This window comes from Crocodylus siamensis, chromosome 4 (assembly GCF_052110815.1).
Source record: "Crocodylus siamensis isolate JL-2025a chromosome 4, ASM5211081v1, whole genome shotgun sequence".
NCBI classification, from domain to species: Eukaryota; Metazoa; Chordata; order Crocodylia; family Crocodylidae; genus Crocodylus; species Crocodylus siamensis.
The window spans coordinates 114,807,144-114,828,046 of record NC_143398.1 but is presented as its reverse complement, the minus strand read 5'-3'; the positions used below and the strand labels follow the sequence as shown (position 1 = coordinate 114,828,046).

Below are 20,903 nucleotides of genomic sequence, written 5' to 3'. Positions count from 1 at the left end.
CCATAATGTTCTCCTGGTGTAGGGATTTTGGGGGCATAATATGCATTTAAAGAGGATTTGTTTAATTCTTGGTTCACTTCCACACAGAAGACACCTAGAATCTGAGCACTAAAGATTCTGGGAGCCTGTCAGGCTGTGGGGCTGCCAAGTGTCAAGGGCAGTGTAGCTCTTCCTCCTCTGATAAAAGCAAAGGGTGGGTTAAAGAGCACTGGCTTCCCAGATGGCTCCCTCCTTGTTAGCTGCAAAAGATTAAGCTAGCTGAGGCAAGGCTCCCAGCCTTTCTTGTCAGTAGTTTCAGCATCAGCAATATCTCCTGAGGGAAACTGTTCCTTATCAGGAAGTCCTCTTTTTACTCCCTCTGAAGTGGGTTGGGGTTCAGGGTTGGATTTCCAGAAGGAAATCTGTTCCTGTTGGCCTTCATCCCTTCTAGAAGGTGCCTCTAGCAGAGGTGGTGAAGAGGGTCCATGGCTCTAGTTCCCCTTTGCCCTGCTAGGAGGCATGCAAAACACAAGGGATGAAATTTTGCACTGGATCACCTTTAGAGATCTGTCTGTTTTCTAAACCACAACCAGCTGCATCGGTTGTTTTACAGTGTTCTCAGGAACCAACCCAATCTCCCATGTATTCATTTGGTTGTCACTCTCCCCAGGCTGGATCTGGGCCATGGGAACGTCTTCTGGGCTGGGTCCATAGGCCCAGCAGAAACTGCAGATGGGCCATATTCAGGCAGCAGTGCAGAACTGTACTTGCACAGTAGCACAAGTCAGGGGGCTGCCACTGCTGACCATGTCAATTGGGATCCAGGGACCCAATTTTACAGCAGACCATGCCTGCAACTTCCAGTAGCCGACCAGACTACCAGTGGGCCAGATGGAACAGATCTGGCCCTTGGGCTGCATGTTTCACATCCCTGATATCTAGGAATGAGGGTAGGGACCCTCAGGGAAGCTCCCTTGGAGATGCAGGACTTGCTTGTTTTGGCTCTTTCAGGTTGTATTTGAGGACATGAACACTTTTCTGAAACATTGCTTTTTCCTTTGTTTTCTTGTTGGTGTTGTAATATGTCTCACAGCGTTACCTAGCTGCCCCAAGTGAAATCAAGGCCTCAGTATGCTAAGCAGTGAGAGGCAATTCCTGGCTCCAAATTTTATAGCTTGAATAGGATGGAAAGAGAGGCACAGGGAGCTGAAGTGACTTGCCAAAGGTCATCCTGCAGGTCAGTGCCAGAGGCAAGAGCAGAATGTAGGTCTCTTGAGTCCCAGTGCCGTGGCCAATCTCCTGGCGTGTGCTGCCTTTCATATGCTGTATCCAGCACTACAAGACGATTTAATAAACTGTTGCCACATAATATCCAGGCACAAAATGACAGCCCCCAGACTGATGGAGCACCTTCTCCTATTTCGATCTAATCTCCGAGTGTTAATTTGGGGGCTGAGATGGGTTTCTAGTAGTGTGGAAATTGGTCTCTTGCCAGGAATGAGCCCCAATCTCTTTTGCCTTTCAGTTTCTGGAAACACTCCCAGTCTGTGGAACATGGGCACCACATGCTACCTCTTTCCTACTGCAAAACATTGCCCCTGAGCACTGACAGGCTGAGAGAAAGCAGATGTCGGGGGTGAGGGGAAAGAAATGATGGATAGCTGAGTGGCTGCGAGTGCGTATCAAGGGCATATGGCACCTGGGGAGGGGCCAGGATCTCTTATCATGTACAAGATGGCGAGGCTAAGCGAATGCAAGAAGTGTTAAAGTGTTTCCAAGGGGTGTATGCCCTTCCACCTTTAACCTAGTTTCCAACTAGGAAGTGGACAGGCTGGAAATTAACAAGAGAAACAATCCATGAAATCAACCAATGGACTTTCAAGTTTAAAAGACCTGGGCAAGAACATTTACTATAAATGAACACTTATGCACCTATAGCCACAAATTCCCTTTCCCACCTCAGGGTCCCCTTGGGGAGAGGATTTGAGAGAAAGCGAATCATGGGTGACAAATGTTAATAACATTGCTAAGCACACCAGCAGGAGGCCCTCAGTCTCTGCAGTGCTGAGGGTGGAGAATAGAAAACAAGCAGAAAGTGACTTTTAAGAACTGCTTTGCAGGTCTCTGTTTGCTCTGCCCTCTGTTTGCTTTGCCTTGCTCTGCCCTCTATAGCAGCGTCCAGTCCATGATCACACACAGTATGTGAACTAACATGCAGGGATCTTTCTAGCTGAGCCTGATCACTGACTGCGGCTCATTGTGGAGAATAATCTAAGCATTTATTTGCATCTCCCAGACCCCAGCTTTCCTTCTTGGCAAAGGCTGTCCTCCTGGTTCATCTTTTTTAAGGAGGGATCCCTATTATATAATAAATCTACGCAGTTAAAAGGATCAATAATCAGTCTCAAGGTAAGAGGCATTGTAAAAGAAATGTTAGGATTTATGTCTCATGGGCAAGGGTAGAGTCATGGCATTTTATTGCTATTTTCCACTGAAAGAGCATAGATTAAAATAAACACAAAGTTTTATATAGGCAGGAAATCTGTGTGAGTCAAGTCCTTCCCCCAAATAAAAATGGGAAGAGGAGTGTACCCTGTACACTTATGGCTGAAGGAGTGTGTAGATAACAGGAAAGCCTATGGAAAAATGAGTCTGATAAGAAACTGCCCATTGGTCTTTATCAAAAGTGAAACTGCGCAGTAGCATACATAGAGTCACATGGTTTGATCCACCCTGTGGTTTTCCTTCAGTATTTCTGCTCTTGACCTGGATGCCCCCTCAACCATTCTGTGGGCAGGTGTTCTCTGCTGACAGTCTGCATTTGGAGAGTAACTGCTCCACAGCCTGTATTGGAGGTACTGGGGAAAGGAGGAGTTGGTTTAAATTGGAGCTTTGCATTTGCTTTCCTAGAGGCTAGCTACTGGCTCCAAGTTCTTCCCACACAAAATCTTTCCACCCTCCTTGTAGAAGAGGAGCACACCCTCTCTGCTTGAGGCCAATCTCCAACTGAACTCTGTCAGTTAGATAAGCTCTTAAAAGATGCCTCTGGCTCTTGCATTCCTGGTTTCTAGGGTGATGCTACAATGTCACCACCGAGTGCTCTCCAGAACATGTCTGAAATGCCAAACGCCATCTCACGCAGCAATACAAAATACTACACATGTGCCTCCCTGGTTATGGTTCAGTTCCTTTCCATTTTATTGTATTGTTTACTGAATAGTATCTGGCGTTGCCCAGTGTTGTGTGATAATGGAACGAAAGGCCCTATTGTAATGCACAAGAGGGCAGAGCTAAAGTTGCTGTGGAAACCTTAACTCTGAATTTCCTGACTGTTATGCATTTAAAATCTCATCCTTACTGTGCCACAAATGTTGTTATTTCAATATGATTTTGCTCTAAAAAAAAGCTACCCCCTTGCATTCCGTAGAACAAATGAACAAAGTGAGGAGAAACTACAGACTAAGACACAATACGCAAAATGTCTGCTGAGTAGCCTCCATTTCATTGTCACCCCATTTCAGGTCCAGCATTCCTTATTTGTAATAATATTTATAATTGCATATTATAGCAGTAGAAGAAGGATTTTTAATTGTGCACTAAAAGCTCTTAAAGCAAGACAAAACACAAATCTCTCCTGAAACTTAACAGAAGACAATTGCTAGGCCACCAGGCAACCCATCAAGCACAAAATACTGCAAAGACCAGTCACAGTTATCAAAGAGAAACAACATCTCCTATCAGGAAGGTATTCTTGGTTGATCTTCCATCCTAGTACTTCTAGTAAACTTGCCTTGTTTCTGATATTCCACAAAACTAAGCCTTAGTCAATAGGTAGGACAACCAGCTCCCAAGTTTCCAGCTATTTTAATTTCAGTTTTCCCTTCAGTTCCACCTTACTTTGAGTTCAGCAGATTGTCCATTCCTGGATGAAGCTGTTCACCAGCTACATTGCTCTTCTGAGTTTATACATCAGTTTGAACCTTTTATAGATTATTGTTCAAATTGGCAAATTGAAACGTTAAGGGGAGCTATAAGTCTTCACCCCAAATGAAAGATTTAAACTGTTCAAAAGATAAATATACAGCAACCACTATTACCTCATTGTCCATTCAAACAGAATTGCCTGCAGCTGCTCAGTGAACTTGACTGTCTTGCAATTGCTATCTGTTTCCACCAAACTCCACTTGATAATACTACTTGCTGTCCTTTCTGTCTTTGTTAAGAAGACTTATGCAAGTGCTGCAAAGTGAACAACCTTCCAAACCAGTAAAAAATATACAGGAATTCTGAGTTATGCCAGTTGGTTGCTGTCTGCAGACCATGAACTTTTGATTAGTAAAATAAGATAAGGGATTTTTTTCCTCTCCAGAGAGACATTTTGTTCTGCGTATTCAATATGTATTAGAGACACCAGAGGAGATAACTGTGTTGGTACTAAACTAGTATCTGACAGGGGTTACCTTACTGAATTGTAATAAGTAGACCACGTTGGAGAGAGGGCAGAGTTTGCCAGAGTAGACTGCTAACTAGTATCAGAACCACATTTTAACTTGGGAGGTGGGATGTAATTTCTTCTCTTGCTTCAGTTGGTAATCGGTGTCACTTTTTGTACTGTGGCAGTGCCTAGAAATATCCTAACAAAGGTGGGTTCCCATTGTGCTAGGTACTATTGTTCACGTCCTTTCCTGTTCCTTCCTGTCTTTTCGATCATCTAAAATAGCCTTTTTGTCTGTCAGGCCAGATGGGTAGAGCTTAATCCCTGTGTGAGCTGGATCTGGCCAGTGGACCAAATCCAGTGCCCAGGGCAGGTGCAGCAGGACTGTATCCAGCTGTGCAGAGGAAAGAGGGCAGCCCAGCCCCAAGGAGAAGGGGGCCTGACCCAACTGTGTTGGAGGAGGGAGTGTACCCAGGCCCCAAGCTGACCAGATGTGGTGGAAGAGCGCACGATCCAGCCCCAACCTAGCCAGGTGGAGAGAAAGGGGCATAGCCTGATCCCATGGGGGGTTGGGAGGGGAAGGGGGTGCAGCCCCAACCTGGCCGTGCGGAGGGAAGGGGGAATGGCCGGGCCCTGATCTAGCTGTGTAGGGGAGGAGTTATAGCTTGGTTCCAACCCACCTCATGGGGCTTGGGATTTTGGCAGCAGGGAGGGGTGACAGTGCTGCCCTGCTCCTCCAACATCAAACTGCTTAACCCATGGGGAGCCCCATGGGCCTGATACCAAGGCCACATTTGGCTCTCAGGTTGAGCACTTGATCTAAAACACCAGTGGAGATTGTGGTGTGTCAGAATTCCACATTTACACAGTTTGCCCTTTAGTGGAGGCTCAGATCTGCATTGGAAGGATTATGTTTTGTGTTTCTAGGGCACACAGGGGACAACTTGTGTCATAGGCTCCCAAATTAACTGTTCTGCTTCCTTTTCCACCCCCATCTTTTTCTAGCTTGCTGAAGAACCTGACTCTGGTGACAGATGATCCAGAGGTGGCCTACCCAACTCAGGCTTTTATTTGGAAAAAATTTGAAAATGCCTTTCTCACTGCTTCTGACCTCATCTGCTATGCACCCGTGTTCAAGGCCTATTTCTATCAGGGGCTGCTGGAACTCTACAAGGATAACATCCAGTATGTCGAGATAAGAGCAATACTCCCACAGGTATGCACTTTTTGGTTCTCTGGATTCCTGCAAGATGTTGTTTCTCTAACTTTTCTGCAGCCCCAAGATTCACAACCTTGTACACTTGACCTGGTGGCCAGGAAAAGCATGTTTCATTTCATAGTTTTAGGTAAAGATATAATTAGGCAGAACATGGAAAACAGGCAAGATTTTAGGTTTAATTGCTGTTTAGTTTTATTGTAGCATCTACTCTTCACTGCTTTTTCTTTATAAAGATTGCATCTAGCCTTTATGATCGTGAAGGCAAGATTAAGGCTTGTCTTCATGGAGAAACTGAGTGGCAGAGCTATTTCTGAATAGTTTTTTCCACTTTAGCTCTTCCAAAATAACATCTTGGGCAGAGTCAATGTGTCATCATGTGCAGTTATTCAGGAATAGTAATAGCACTTTGAACAACAGCTTACCTTATTCCAGGAAAATATTCTTAAATAGGTGAAACAATACAAACATCGACAGAACATGACCTGATGGGGTGTTATTTTGTAGGGAGTGCAGACGGCTTGAAACGATACTGCTGAGAGGTACGAACTCTCCATTTTGCTTAATTAGCACTGAAAGCTAAGGAAAATAATATTGATATTTAAATTGTTAAATTTTGTTTGTTACAGTTTCTCTAATGTGGCTACTGTAACTATTCCAGAATCCTAAACAGCCTCAGATGCCTGTGTTTCAGCAATCAGGTTATGTTATGAACACAGAGACTGAACTAGCTTCACACTTGCAGAATGCTCTTGCCATATCATCTCCAAGGCTAAATACAGACAACCCCGTTTAAGGGGGGTTGATTAGTTTAAGATATGACAGAAGGTTTAGATGGATTGTTCCAAGGCAACATGTTAATTTGGATACTTCACAGGTAACTTGATGTGAGAAAATGGGTTTCTTCCTCTGTAAGGTCTGGGGTTCATTACAAAAGGAGACAGACTTCAATTTCAAATTGAACCTGTTGTCTGTTTTCAGCCCACGGCATTTGGGAGAATTTCGCCCTGCATTTGCCTATGTAGAGAAATAAGACTTCAGTTTCCAGGGACTCCTGGAAGAAGCCCTTTGTTATTGCCCTGAAGTGGAGGTGGAAGGGCTTTCCATTAGCTCCCTGTTCCAACATTAAATTAAAAAAGTGTTTGTTGAGGGAAGGAGAGGATATGCATTTTAAGGGAAGCCAAAGACTCTGTAGAGGGCGGGGAGGAACACAGAGGAAGTACATAGCGAGAGGAGATCTCACATCTAGATGTACATGGTGGTTGGGGATTTGCTCTTCTGGATGACAGGAAGGGAAGTAGAAGTGGGCCAGGTTGATTTTTAAAGTTTGAGAGTGGCAACTGGGGAGTCTGGTTTTGTTTCTTATAAACAACTCTGAGCCATTCTGGATAGAGCAGGATGTAAGTGTAATAATAAAGCAGGGCACCGCGGCAGATTTTAGTGCCCATCCATTATAATTTTAGGATAGGACCTCTTCTGTTTATTATTAGTAGTTGTGACAGGATCTGCTCAGCAGGTGGCTCAGATGCTTCTAATTGCAGACTAATCCTGCACTCCCCCATCCCTTTGTGATCTTCTTCTTTTGAACTTGCCCATTTTGCCTTGATCCAGCCTTAATATCCAGGGAGGTTGCCCTCAAATCTTTTAGGGAATTTGGTGCTGCATGCCTTGCAGTAGTCTCAGCCACTGGCTCTTCATAGCTAGTGGGGAAACAGCAAAGGCAATCATGGCTCAGTAGCCACCCCCATCTATCACAGGCCCTAGTCTCTTTTCACCAGGCCTGCTAGCCCTGCCAGCTCCTGTTCCTGGAGGCCCCTGGCCCCGTCTCCATTCTTTCAGGCTTCTGGTCTCTGCTTTGGCTTCAGTCCCTCTGTTCTAGCTTCAGCCACTCTGATTCAGGGTCCTGGCTCTTGTACAACTCAAAACTGCAGCATGTGCCAAAGCACCCTATTGTGTGGCCTCCAAACTACCCCTTATAGGCACTCCTAAGCTACTGGTTTCTATAAACAGACTCTTAACAGAAACACACCCTCCCTGAGTGGACAAAAACAAGCATTAACCAAAACATTTACCCCCATCTGGACACGCTCACCGACAGGAAGAGGCTTCTGTACCCTAACTAAGGGCTCCTGCTCTCCCTGTAGAGCTTAACTCCCCACATTTTACAGGAAAGCTCCTCTCCTCCCAGGCTAAAACACCCTATTTGCCCTGGGGTGAGCCTATATACTGGCCAGCCCCACCCCTGCTGGTCAGCTGACCCCTGCTTCTCAGCCCATCCCTGCTTCTCAGCCCCCTTGCAGGGGTGTCCCATTATCCAATCTGCAGCCTCCTTTACCTTTAAGCTGCTTCACAAGAGGTGTCCTCATAGTCCTGGGTCAATTGTTTCTAACTAAGCAGCTTCCGTACCAGCTTGCTGCCCTTAGCTTATTTCTGGTCTGTGGCTTAGTGTTTGTGAAACCTGTCCCTAGGTAGCTTATTACCCATAGAAGCTGGTAGCCCTACTCCTCTAGCTTTTATCCTCCCTGGACTGTTTACTGCCATGTGCACCCGTCCTTTCCTCCTTTGCAGCTTCCACTGACTGGAGACTTCTGCTCTGCTGGGTTTTGAAGGGGGTGAGGCCCCTTACTTGCTCCAAAGCCAAGTTCAAACTGCCTTGTCCCTCCAGGCCACAAAAGGCTTGTTCCTAAAGAGACCTTCGGGTTCATCTCATTCTTCAGCCCTTTCTCAGTAAAAGGGTTAGGGCTCCCTGTTACAGTAATAGGTAGTAGCTGCCTCAGCTGAAATTGGGACCTTTGCACTGGAGAGCTCCCAAACTAAATGGATGAGAGAAAGGGTGAGAGAAAAGAAGTATTGTTCTCTCCAGGGTACACCAAAAGAACTGTTATCAAGGGTTATTTGCAGTTTACTGAGAAATTAAGCAACTTGTCTTAAGTCACCCAGAAGATCTCTGGCAGAAATGGGCACTGGAGTCCTAGTGGCAACCCAAACTCCTGAGTCCTAATCCAGTGCCTTACTGGAAGACCAACCCTTCCCTTCTTTCCCTTGCTGTCCTGTCTGCCATCATTAATAGGCTGCCCGTGGTAAAACAGCATCCTTGTGAACAATCAAATGTGTAGTTAAAGTACTGTACTCCAGACTGTGATGTGTTCAGAAGCAAGAACGTGTGTTCTTCCCAAGACTTCCATACCTCAGTGGCTCTTCCTTGCTATATACGTATGTTAAGAAGCCTGATTCTTGTGTGATACATCAGGAAACCAAACTGCTGTTCAATGATGCCTTCAAGAAAAAAATATACTGAACAATATGACTTGTCCTTTTTTTCCCCTTGGCACACACCTGCCTTTCTAATCTGAACCACAAGTTACTTCGGATTTGTTCCAGCCTTCCCTCAAATTTCATTTCTGCCTCCTATATAATCACAGACTGCTCTGTTTTACCTTTTGTTTGGATGTGTTTGTTCTTCCCCCAGGTGTATGAACTGGATGGTACCACACACAACAAATCCTGGTCTGTGGTGACATATCGGGAGGTGACGAGGCAGTTTGTTAAAGATCATCCCGATTTTATTGGAGCAAAGATTATATTTACAGCACACAGGTAGGAGCTGATGCCCTAGTTAGGGGTGTGTGTGTAAGAATGATCTGTGTAAACAGTCATGTTATGGTGCAGGTGGGAGCAATGAATATAAAAAAGTATAGTAGGTGACAACAGAAAGAGATGTTATCACTAGTTTCTTACTGATAACCTAGAAGTGATGCTGACAGTGTTGATTCCAGGTATGGTGAGGCCTAGAGTATTAGTACTACCCAGCATGTGTCAGTGGCTGAGGTGGAGTGTTTGTAGTCATTTTCTATATGTGAACACATTGAGAAAGAAGTGCATTTTCTCAAAGCCCTGGGTTTTGATGTAGCCTCCATTTCTGCAGAAGCAGGAGCAGTGGCAGAACAGCCAGAGTTGTTGGTACTGTACAGGGACCATGCATCCTTTAGCCTTTATAAATATTCCAGGCTAGCAGATTCTTCAGCAAGTTAACTCTGAAGTACAGTTTAAAAGACAAAAAGGGAAAAACCCCAGCACAATAAACACAGAACATATTTCAACATTTCCTCAAAAGACCAGTCTGCTGTGTAGTGAGTAAATTGGCCTGTGAGTCCACCCTGGTAGAAGTGCTGTTGGGGCCCTGTTGTACAGGGAGATGAGAGAACTCTTTTCACAAAACACCTATGACTTCACAGTCCTTGTCATCAAAGGAAACTTGCACAATACCCCCAGAAGATGGGTCTTTATCTGTAACTTTATTGGACACCAAAAACCATGGACTTAACAGAGACTTGGTTTTATGGCTCACTATAACTTACCTCCCTCTGTTAACTTCTCTTTGTTTCACAGGTGGTAACTGCCCACTTCCCTTTCAAATTCATTAACATGGTTAGGTTAAACTAAAGCAATAGTTCTAATGTCTACTTAGCCTGGAATGTGGCTGCTTCTTTCCTAGACCTGGAAAAGGGTTCTTGAAGCTTGAAAACTTGTCTCTTCTCTATCCCCATTAGACAAGTTAGTCAAATTAAAGGTACTGCCTCATCTCACAACTCTTGGTTCCCCCTGGATAACTGCACAGTCATTTAGGCTTTTTCTATATCTCTTTCATAATACCTGAGGAAGGGCAGGATGTGCCCAAAAGCTTGTCAAACTTTTGTCCCAACTATTCAGTTGATTTAATAAAAGATCATAAAAACCCCTTGTCCCTCATATACTTCCTGGACCATCACAGCTACGAAAACACTCAAACTCTGCTCTGTCATAGTATTCTTTTAGTCTGATTCAGGCATTGATAATGTTTTTGGCTGCTCCCTTAAGCTGCCAGTTTGTAGTACCTGAGAAATCAGTCTCATGGAAGTAAGCACCAGCACCTTTCTCTGTCTCCCTTGTTTCTGTAGAATGCTGAATGTTTCCCAGATTAAAGAAGCCATCTACACAGCCATGTTGCTCAGAGCCCAGTTCCCGGACACTTTAGCAGGGTTTGATCTGGTAACCTTGTTTTTCTTGCTTAGTTTCTTATATAACATTAGAAGGGCTGGGGTGTGATTACTGGTACACACCGAATATAGCAATGTCCACTTCTGATATGTTGCCCTGCTACAGCATATGCCTTTCAGCTTGTAGGATCTCACAACATTTTATTTCCAAAGGTACCCACTGCTGAAATGCAGCCCTTCTGGGGTAAAGTACCTGTTTAATATGTCAGAGCAAAACTTATAACCTCCTGTGTTCAGGAGGTGAAGCAACCACCAGCAATACCAATCTCAACTCCATTCAAGGATGCTTGCAGCACAACAGCACCTGAGAGTGCAGGAATCCCTAGAGGGAAGACTGACACCCACTTGATCAAAAACACCCCTTCCTGAGCACCAAGCTCAGGTATTGCAATAGTTTATTTTGGGACTGGCATAAGGGAAGACTGCCTAAGAAAACCATTTCCAGGAATGCTGATGTTGATTACCTTTCTCCTTGACAGCAAGCACAATCTATAATATTGGATGATCTGTCAGGGCGAAGAGCAAGGGGCAGTAACCTCTGTCCTAGGCTTTCTGCTTTTGTATTATCTACTTTCTCAAAAATAAGACCCCTTCCTTTTCAGTAGTGATTAGCAAAAAAATATGTAAAATCTAATCTGATGCAATGGCAATGGTATGTACTGGTATCTTTAATGGCTACCCTAAATTCTTGCTAATCCCATGTGTATGGAATATCTTGAGCAAAGGGCCAGACTCTAAGCTACTATCAACCAATACAGTTCTACTGAAGTGAATAGAATGAAGGCAATTTTCTTCAGCTGTAGCTCTGATCCAGAGTATTTAATAGAAGTGGAAATACAGTTCTGAAATGTCAGTGCAGTTAGAAACATAGGGTTGTTTCAAGCTCACTGTTAACTAAGTGATCACCCCCTGCATATTCAGAATCATTTTCCTTCTTCCCAGGTTGGGTATGAGGATGAAGGACACTCTCTCTGGGAGCTGAAGGATATCCTGACCATTCCATATTCTCTAGGAGTCCATTTGCCTTACTTTTTCCATGCTGGTGAGACTGGTAAGCATGAGGACAAAATCCTCTCCATCTCTATTGCTGGAATGATGTATTTATACTCAATGTATTATTTGTTCACTTGGTGCCCGTCTGTGCTTTACAGCGTCCCAGGCATAAGGTGGTCTGATAGGTGGAGGAGAAAAACTGAAACTAGTTGTGAGGAATGCTATTAGTCTATATTGGGGCATTTATTTAAGCCATCTACCTGTTTTAGAAGGTTGTTTGTTTCTATATAGAACTGCGTTTGGTCTATAGCTTGCTTTCTCTCCTCAGACTGGCAAGGAACCTCTGCAGACAACAATGTACTGGATGCTTTGCTGTTGAATACTAGCCGGATTGGCCATGGACTTACCCTCAGTAAACATCCGGTAGCCAGGAACTTGTCCCGGAAGATGGACGTTCCTATAGAAGTCTGTCCAATCTCTAACCAGGTAGAACTGACCTGAGAAATCTTTTGTCTGAAGCCAGGAGCTGGGACCTTGGAACAGACATTTTAGCATTTGATAGGTGACCTGCAACACGATGTTCCTCAACATGTGTTTGTTTTTGTATGTGCGGTAGCTAAGGGTTGGGATAGCATGGAGTATCTGTGTTATAATAACACAGGTCCAGGTGATCCTGTCCTGTTGCATGACCATCTATTCTGACTCATTTTGCCAGGAAAGGTCACCGGGGTCAGATGACCCCGGCAAGGTGCTCATCTAACTTCCTTTTAAAAATCCCCAGGCTCGGAGCCTGCACCACTTCCCCTGGAAGCTGGTTCCAGGCCCTAGCCACCCTGACTGTGAAGTAGCGCCTCCTAATATCTAATCTAAACTTACCCTCCGCCAGTTTGTGACCGTTATTCCTGGTCACTCCTGGCAGCGCACGGGGGAACAGGGACTCCCCCAATACCTGCTGATCCCCCCGACCAGTTTGTAGCAGGCCACAAGGTCCCCCCTTAGCCTTCTCTTGTGGAGGCTAAACAGGTTCAGGTCCCATAGCCTATCCTCATAAGGCCTGCCCTGCTGACCCCTGATCATACGAGTGGCCCTCCTCTGAACTCTTTCCATATTGTCCACGTCCCTCTTGAAGTGTGGCGCCCAGAACTGGACGCAGTACTCCAGCTGCGGCCTGACCAGTGCCGCATAGAGGGGGAGGATCACCTCCCTGGACCTGCTCGAGATGCATCTGTGGATGCATGATAGGGTACGATTGGCCTTCTTGACTGCCTCCCCACACTGCCGGCCCATGTTCATCGTGGAGTCAATGACGACTCCAAGATCCTTTTCCGTCTCCGTTCTGGGAGGATGTTATGTGGAGGATCTTCCTCCCCATGTGCAACACCTTGCACTTATCAGTGTTAAACCCCATCCTATTCTCATCCGCCCACCGTTGCAACCTGTCAAGGTCAGCTTGTAGCCTATTGCACCCTTCTAGTGCACCCACATCCCCCCACATCTTAGTGTCATCAGCAAACTTGAACAGGGTGCTTTCTACCCCCTCATCCACAGTCTCTCAGCTTTTTGATGAGGACAGGGTGAGAGACAGTGTCGAAAGCCTTCCGGAAGTCCAAAAAGACTACATCCACAGCAACCCCTGCGTCTAATGATTTGGTGACCTGATCGTAAAAGGCCACCAGGTTGGTCTGACAAGACCTGCCACTGATAAACCCATGTTGGTTGCCCCTGAGCATGCATTCCCCCGCAAGGCCCTCCTGGATGTGTGCCAGGATAATTTTTTCAAAGAGCTTACCCGGGATTGAGGTCAGACTAACTGGCCTGTAATTTCCCGGGTCCTCTTTTTTTCCCTTTTTGAAGATAGGGACCACATTGGCCCTCTTCCAGTCCTCCGGCACCTCGCCAGAGCACCACGAGTGCTCATAGAGCCGTGCCAGGGGTCCCGCAATGACCTCAGCCAGTTCCTGTAGAACCCTAGGGTGAAGATCGTCCGGACCAGCGGACTTGAACACGTCCAGCTTCTCCAGAAGTACCCTAACTAACTCCTCGCTAACCCTTGGCCCAGGCGTGTCTCTCTCGGGGCCCGAGGGGGGCCCAGCAGGGAGGTGGCTGAACTGGTCCCTACTTAGGAAGACAGAGGCAAAGAAATCGTTAAATATGTTAGCTTTGTCATCTGGCGTGATGACTAAGTTGCCCATCGTGTCCTGCAGGGGCCCCACATTACCCGGGACCCTCTTTTTACCCCCTATGTATTTGAAGAAGGACTTCTTATTGTCCTTAATCCGGGAAGCTAGTCCTATCTCCAACTCTGCCTTGGCCCTCCTGACTGCCCCCCTACATCCTCGGGCGACTATAACATAGTCCTTCTTGGCGATGACCCCATCTCTCCATTGGGTATATGCCTCCCTTTTAGCAAGGAGACATTCCCGGATGCTCTTAGTGACAGTGTTCTGCTTTAGGAAGGTGGGTGGAAACAGATATATTTTTCTGTGTGGGGGGTTCTGATGACCATACAATATTTAATCGAATATAATACGAGGTTCCCCCCATTCAGCATGCCCCATGATACTCTATCATTTTAGGGAGTATGGGCCAGGCAAGGAGCTGCTTTGGCTCTGGAGGGGGCCAGGGTGGCTCATGTGGCAGGTAAGGGGTGCATTGGAGAGGATGGGGAAGGGGTGGGTGGTATGGGGGGACCACAGGGGAAAGGGCGGTGGAGGGTTGCAGTGGGAAAGGCTGCACAGAGCAAAGGGAGGCATAGGGGAAGGGACATGTGGAGTGAGGGGAGTGTGTCCTTTCCTCCATGGTCCCTCCTGCACTATGCAGTATGCATCCATCCCTGCACTCCTTTCCTGTGCTTCTCTCATTCCACGTCCCCCTTCCCCTATGTACTCCTCTCTGTGTGCTCCCCCCACACCACATGCCCATTCCCTATGTTCACCCCTGTGCCATTCACCTATTCACACTTTCTGCCACATGGGGATAGAGTGTGTGGTGTGGGAGGTAACCTGGGTACATAGTGCAGGGGGGAGCATAGGGGAAGGGCTGGCAGGGGGATCATGGGGAAGGGACACACGGAATGAGGGCAATGTGGGGAAGGGGCAGAGGGAAAAGGACATGTAGGGCACAGGGGAAAGGGAGTGTGGAGTGAAAGAGTGGAGGGAAGGGGCATGAAGTGCAGGGGAAGTATGGGGAAAGGGATGCACAGAGCAGAAGGAGCATGGGAAAGGGGCATGTGGAGTGGTGGGGGAGCTTCTGTGGCTCCAGCTCCAACCCCAATCCCAAATGAGGTGCTCCATGTCCTCTTTCTCTCCCGGAAGATAAAATCAGGGATTTGAATTGTTAGTTACATCGTGTTGGTGCCAAGAGGGATATAATAGGAAGTTGGTCATGTGGGTATGCGTATACTCCAGCATATCCATTACAGGGATGTGGCCCATTTAAAGCTAGAGTTTTAGAAATGTTGGTCATCAGATAAATAGAGCATGGAGTTACATGAGTGACTGTGGGGCTGTATAAAACAAAACTCTTGGTTCAGTCTAGGACAGTGGCGCTCAGTCTTTGACCTATAGAACTGTGTCATTTAGCCCATGGGGCTACTTGTTGGTTCAGAAATTTGGTGAAAGGTGAGGACAATGTTAATTTCCAGTTACCTGTTGCCAAATTTCTGGCTCCATGAGGAGTGCTGTGGGTCAAATAATGTGGCCCTGTGTGCTATTTCATGCAGGTGCATGGTGGGGCTGATGCACAGGGTTGCTCTGCAGACAGATCTGGGCTCACAGGGTTTGGCTGGCACACAGCCAGATCCAGGGTCAAGCCAGTGTAGTGGATCATACCCATGGACCAACCCCATATGGGATCTGGTCCACGGACTGAGTCCAAGCCATTCATCCTGTCTGTGGGGCTGGAAGGTTGGGCACCACTCGTCTAGGAGACTTTAGCTACACCTTAATAACAGCAGTTGTCTAAATTAGGATTTGTAGTTTTGTGTAGACAAAATAACATATCTTTAACATGTGATAAACTAGTTGTATTAGAGCCAGGAACAGTTTAACACGTTTAAAGATACAGATCTGTGGAAGTGTTAGAGATATCTGAGCTATCTTGGGGATTGCAAGCAGTTTAGCCATGGGAGCTTGGGCTAATTAACCTTAATATGCCCAAGAAATAGGAAGGTCCTTGCTGCTATACGGGTTTTAGTACCCCGGGATACAGGAGGTGACAATGTTTGTGGTCTAGAGTAGGATCCTGCAACAGCAGCAGGCTCTGGCTAGGACCTGCGAGGCCTCCTTGACCTGCCAGTCGGAGCAGGAACAATAAAACATTTTGTGGGCAGGGATTTATCAGGAAAAAAAAATCAACATGTTGGAATTTGTGGAAACAGACTTAATTTAGTGATCAGTCAAAACTCTCCCCAGTGTGGGATTAAGAGGAATTTAAGTTGTTGCAGGGGACAGCGATGTAAAATGCAGGAAGGAGTGAGAGAGGGAAGGACTACACTGGAATGGGAGCAGGAGTCAATCCAGTATAGGGCTCTTGTCTAAGGGGAGACAGCTCTCCAAAACAAAGGTCAGAAGCTTGGGACTAGATTTAGTGAGGGGCTTAGGAAGGGCAGAGACCTGATACAAGTGCCTATAAAGCCTGGAGGGGGACAAGCAAGAATGTCCTGAGGAAGCCTGGATAAGAAGGGTGGAGGACAGGTACCTTTTGCTTCATAATAGTTAATAAACTAGATTCAAAAGAAAGAAAGGCTTTAGTTTGAAATAGAACTAAATGTGATATGCAAGTCCCTGGGGGCACAGAAGGAGGGAAAACAGACAGCAGTGTACCTGTGGGGGAAGAAACCATGTCACACACTACATTGTGCTAAGTGCTGGCAAATGCATAATAAAAACACAGTCGCTGAAGAGGTTACCATGAATGTATACATTTACAGTAGAAGTATATAGAACTGAATAACTCATCCTGGCTTCTTCCCCACCACCAAGGTCCTGAAGTTAGTATCTGATCTGAGGAACCATCCTGCTGCTGAGCTGATTGCTGATGGACACCCCATAGTGGTCAGTCCAGATGACCCATCTGTCTTTGGAGCAAAGGGAGTGTCGTATGACTTCTATGAAGTGTTCATGGGCATTGGAGGGATGAATGCTGATCTGAGGACCTTGAAACAATTGGCACTGAACTCTCTAAAGTGAGTTGCTGCTCTCACACTCTGGGTTTATACCAAGAGAGATGCCTGGCTGCCCAGTACGCCCACCTGTTTTACTTTTTGCACCTAAGCCCCTTTGCAGATGGGCTAGCACTCTGCGAGTGCATCTACACAAGATGCTATGTAGCTCGTTGCTACAGCGACATAGTGTCAGCAGGCATGAACTGTAATGCAGCTGCTGTGCAATAGCAGCGAACTACTGTGAAATGATCTGTGCGGCATTGGGACTGCACAATATCAGTGATTACTGTACAGTCATTTAGTACTTTCTAAGGTAAGTACTAAATGACTATGCAGTAACAACTGTGCAGTTGGGCACACATGTAGACTCAAAATTCTCTTTTTAAATGCCCCATAGCACAGGACTTTGGGGATCCTACCATCTACTCTGTGCTTGGTTAATAGAACATCTCTTTGTCTGTTTTCCCTGTGTGTCTGTTCTCCCTTCTTGCATATACCTGAATCCTTTGCCAGATCTGGTATCAATACCCATATCAACCCTAGTGTTCCAACAGAGTTGTGAGGGACCTTCTATTTTCTGCCATATAGGAATAAGTCCAGGGGATGCTTCTAAACTTGTAGCTGAGGCAAGAGTAAGCCTCCATCTCTCTCTCTCTCTCTCTCTCTCTTTTTCTTCATTTTGGTCACTTATCCTGAAGTACGCTGTCCCTCCCCTTCTGTCCCAGTCTGATCCCAGTTCCTTTTCCCCCTGCAGATACAGCTCCATGCAGCCAGAGGAGAAAGCTAAAGCTGAAGAGGTCTGGCAGAAAAAATGGAACCAGTTTATAGCTGACTTCTCTGGTGTTTTCCCAAGAGAGCTCTAAGAGGGAAAAGACCCAGGCCAAAGAGAATGTAGCAAGCTGGAGTGAACAATGGCCACTGCTAGCACTGAGAGCGTTCTTTTTCCACATAGTATGAGTAGGTGGACCTCCAACCTTCACTAGGAGCTGGGTGGTTTTGACCAATTGGAGTTATAAACAGCACAAGCCCCTCTATAAAAGTCTCAGATGAAGGACAACAACAAGCCTACAAAACACAAATTTAAACCTGCAGGAAATGATCAAAATGCTGTTCAAACCATGATGGGCCAAATCCTAAAGTCTTCACTCAGGGAACCCCCCTTTGAAATGGCAGTCTGTTGGAGTTCTGACTACAAGTAGCTCGGCATTTCACCTTATCATTCCAACACAGGTGTCTCCTCGGGAAGTTGCTCAGACAAACATCCTGCCATTTGGGCCACTAACCTTGACTTTCAGGAAAGCAGAGAATGAAAATAACTCACTCGTGTTATGTGCAACCTCAGGGCTGCTGCCAAGAGTAGCACGATTAGACTGAAGAGTCAGGACTTGTTCTAGGGCTTGGTATTTCAGGAACTGTGAAGGCTAGAAGCAAGCTGATGGAGCTGTACAAGCACTTTCATGGCTAAAATGCTTTCAGGAAGAAGGTGCAGCTTCTTTTTCCATTCACCTTGGTACAGACTCCAAAAGGCTTCTTCACCTGGAGAAGTGGCCTCTGACTTCAGAAGGAACTTCTTGTATCCAGATTAAATAAAAAACTCTAACTTTGAATTGGGATCCAGTAGCAGATGCCCCTGCACCCATGTTTCAGTGGGATTCAACATGGGTCTGTGCTGTTTGATCCCAAGGTAGTATCTGCCCCTGAGTCTGCTCTGTTTCAGATCCTGAGTTCATAATAATTGGATCTCCAGCCTAGCAGAGAACTAGACTTTGGCTGTTGATATCTAATACCATTGCAGTGTCCTTCAGTCACCAACTCAGCAGAAGAAAGGGAAAGCAGCAACAGCACAGTTACCAAACAAATAGAAACTCTTAAAAAAACAGTAAATACAGGAGAAATAGAAAGCATTTGGCCAGAATAACTGCAGACCTGACAATTGTGAATGAAGGAGACTTCAAAAAATTCCTCTTAAGATGTCACTTCAGCAGACTCAGTGAATTTTTTTAGTGTGATACATAAAGGGGCAGTTCTTCTAGTGTTGGAAATTGAGACATCTCTGACTTCGATGGAACTGCACTGATTTATACCAGCTAAGGGTCTGTTGCAAAGACTTTACAACTGTTCCTAAATGTTCCAAATGCCTCTCTCCTTAATGCATGAGACTTGGTAGGCCTCGAATTTTTTGATTTATCATTCAGACTAGTTTGCTCATGTTAAAATGTGTGTTAGATGTCCTGAGCTGCCTAGCCATTGTATTTTATTTCCATTGATCTTAGTCAAAATGCTACACATATAACAAAGGTGGTTCATCTATGTCACAGGTACACAACGAATGCAATTTTAAATTCTCAAAAATTCATCCAGCCTAAAAATGCCTCTGGACATGCTCATTCAAAATATATGGGTAATTTTAGATCACTAGACTGTATGGCCCACCAATGCAAAGCACAGAAAATGGGGAAGTAGGCAGGTAACACATCTGTGTGTCACTCATCATCAGTTCCTTCTCAAGCACAATGACCCCCATTTCATCATCTGTGGCTCATGTATCTTCATGTTCTTCCTGTACTACCCACAGCTGCTCCTGAACCCTAAACAAGTCTTACTCGGTGCAGGTTCAGAGGTTTAAGAAAGCCATAATGACATAATATTAATGAAAAGTACACTGTAATGTAGTATTGTAGTGGGGTGTGACATAGTTTCAGATTAAAAATAGTGGCTGTGGGACTAATGTAATAGTGAGGAAAACATATGAGAATGGGTGACATGTTTGTGGTTGGGCTCAGTCTAGGTACTTTTGGGCCTGTTGAGTAAATTTCAGATTTCCTGTGTGTGAATGAAGGAGGAGCTCTCATTCTCCAGCGAGTTGGTTCTCCCTTTGGTGCAATTCTTTGATGTTAGGGAAAGGGTAACTATGAATATGACTGTAGAAGGTACTCTGATATCTCTAGGGCAGGTTCAATGGTGTATACTCCATTTCCAGATTTATGAGAAACCTCTGGGCTTGGGAATAAGTGCCATACACTCCACGATTCTCTTGCAGGTTCAGCCTCTGGGCCTTTGAGCCATTTGCTTCCATAACCATCCAAAAGTTTTAGCTGTAGGATCTGGTCTACCCCTGCCAGACTCCAGCTGCGATCTTAATGGGCTACAGCTGATGGAGTTTGTAGCCAAGTGCCTGGTATGCATCTTGATATAAATGTGCAGGGACTCATGCTTCTTGACAGGCAGTCTGGTGTGAAGATCCCAGCACTTTGAGCCTTTCAGTGAGTGGTGCTTCTCATAACTATGGGTTCTATATTAATTGGCAGGTTTACATTGTGCAGAACCAAGGGGATATGAAATTCTCCAAATGGTTACCTTGAATGGAGGCTACAGGGAGGTGAACTGTCATGTTAGATTTACCCATCTTTGGATTAGTGCCCAGCCCAGTGATTTGCTCTACCACAAGAGAAATCTTGCTTTGTGAATCTGACTGCAGAAAGCTTTTTCTTTATCATCATAACCAGATTTTTTCATGTAGTAAGTCTGAACTGAATGGAGTCCCTGGTTCCTCTGCTTGTGGATCTGTGCTACGTTTCTATCTGTCTTTCTCTTCTGAGTGGGGTCTGTGACATGAAATTCTCCTAAGCAACTCTAGCAATGGCTGAACTTCACCCACAGCAGGTGCCACATCCAGTTTCCATAAGCAACAGGTGGGAGGAGGCCTGGCTTGGACTGCTTCACTGCTGGGGGTGGTTTATCTCCTGTAGCATTTGCCTTATTCCACAGAGAGAGCCCAGCTGCAGAATCTGATGTGGGATCCAAACTTCCTCAACTTTAGGGATGTGAAAATCCATGGATTTTGGTGGACCATTTTGGAACAAGAACCAGGTAGAGGGAGCCATGCTAGGATTCAAGTATCTCTAGAGACTGGCTGAGCTTTGAACATGGGGTTTGGTCTAAAACCATCTCTTATTGCTGGTGATGCTTTGAGGATTTTGATCCCAAGGAGGAGTCAGATCCCCACTGTGCTAAGAGCTATACAAACATACTAAGAGTCCTGATTTTGGCTCTTTCAGAACTTAATAAACTATATATGAA

The 20,903-nt window shown here is 45.6% G+C and overlaps 1 protein-coding gene across 4 annotated transcripts in view; it reads left to right on the top strand.

Annotated features, from left to right (window-relative positions):
• ADA2 (adenosine deaminase 2) overlaps nucleotides 1-20,903 on the top strand; it is a 68,855-nt gene extending 47,952 nt beyond the window's left edge. For all 4 annotated transcript variants that reach the window (XM_090043459.1, XM_090043456.1, XM_090043458.1 and 1 more), the window contains 7 exons: nucleotides 5,420-5,630; nucleotides 9,100-9,227; nucleotides 10,568-10,658; nucleotides 11,609-11,717; nucleotides 11,988-12,145; nucleotides 16,642-16,844; nucleotides 17,578-20,903. In XM_090043459.1, coding sequence (XP_089899585.1) covers nucleotides 5,420-5,630; nucleotides 9,100-9,227; nucleotides 10,568-10,658; nucleotides 11,609-11,717; nucleotides 11,988-12,145; nucleotides 16,642-16,844; nucleotides 17,578-17,686 — 1,009 coding nt within the window. In that variant the 3' untranslated portion in view covers nucleotides 17,687-20,903. The remainder of the gene's footprint in view (nucleotides 1-5,419; nucleotides 5,631-9,099; nucleotides 9,228-10,567; nucleotides 10,659-11,608; nucleotides 11,718-11,987; nucleotides 12,146-16,641; nucleotides 16,845-17,577) is intronic.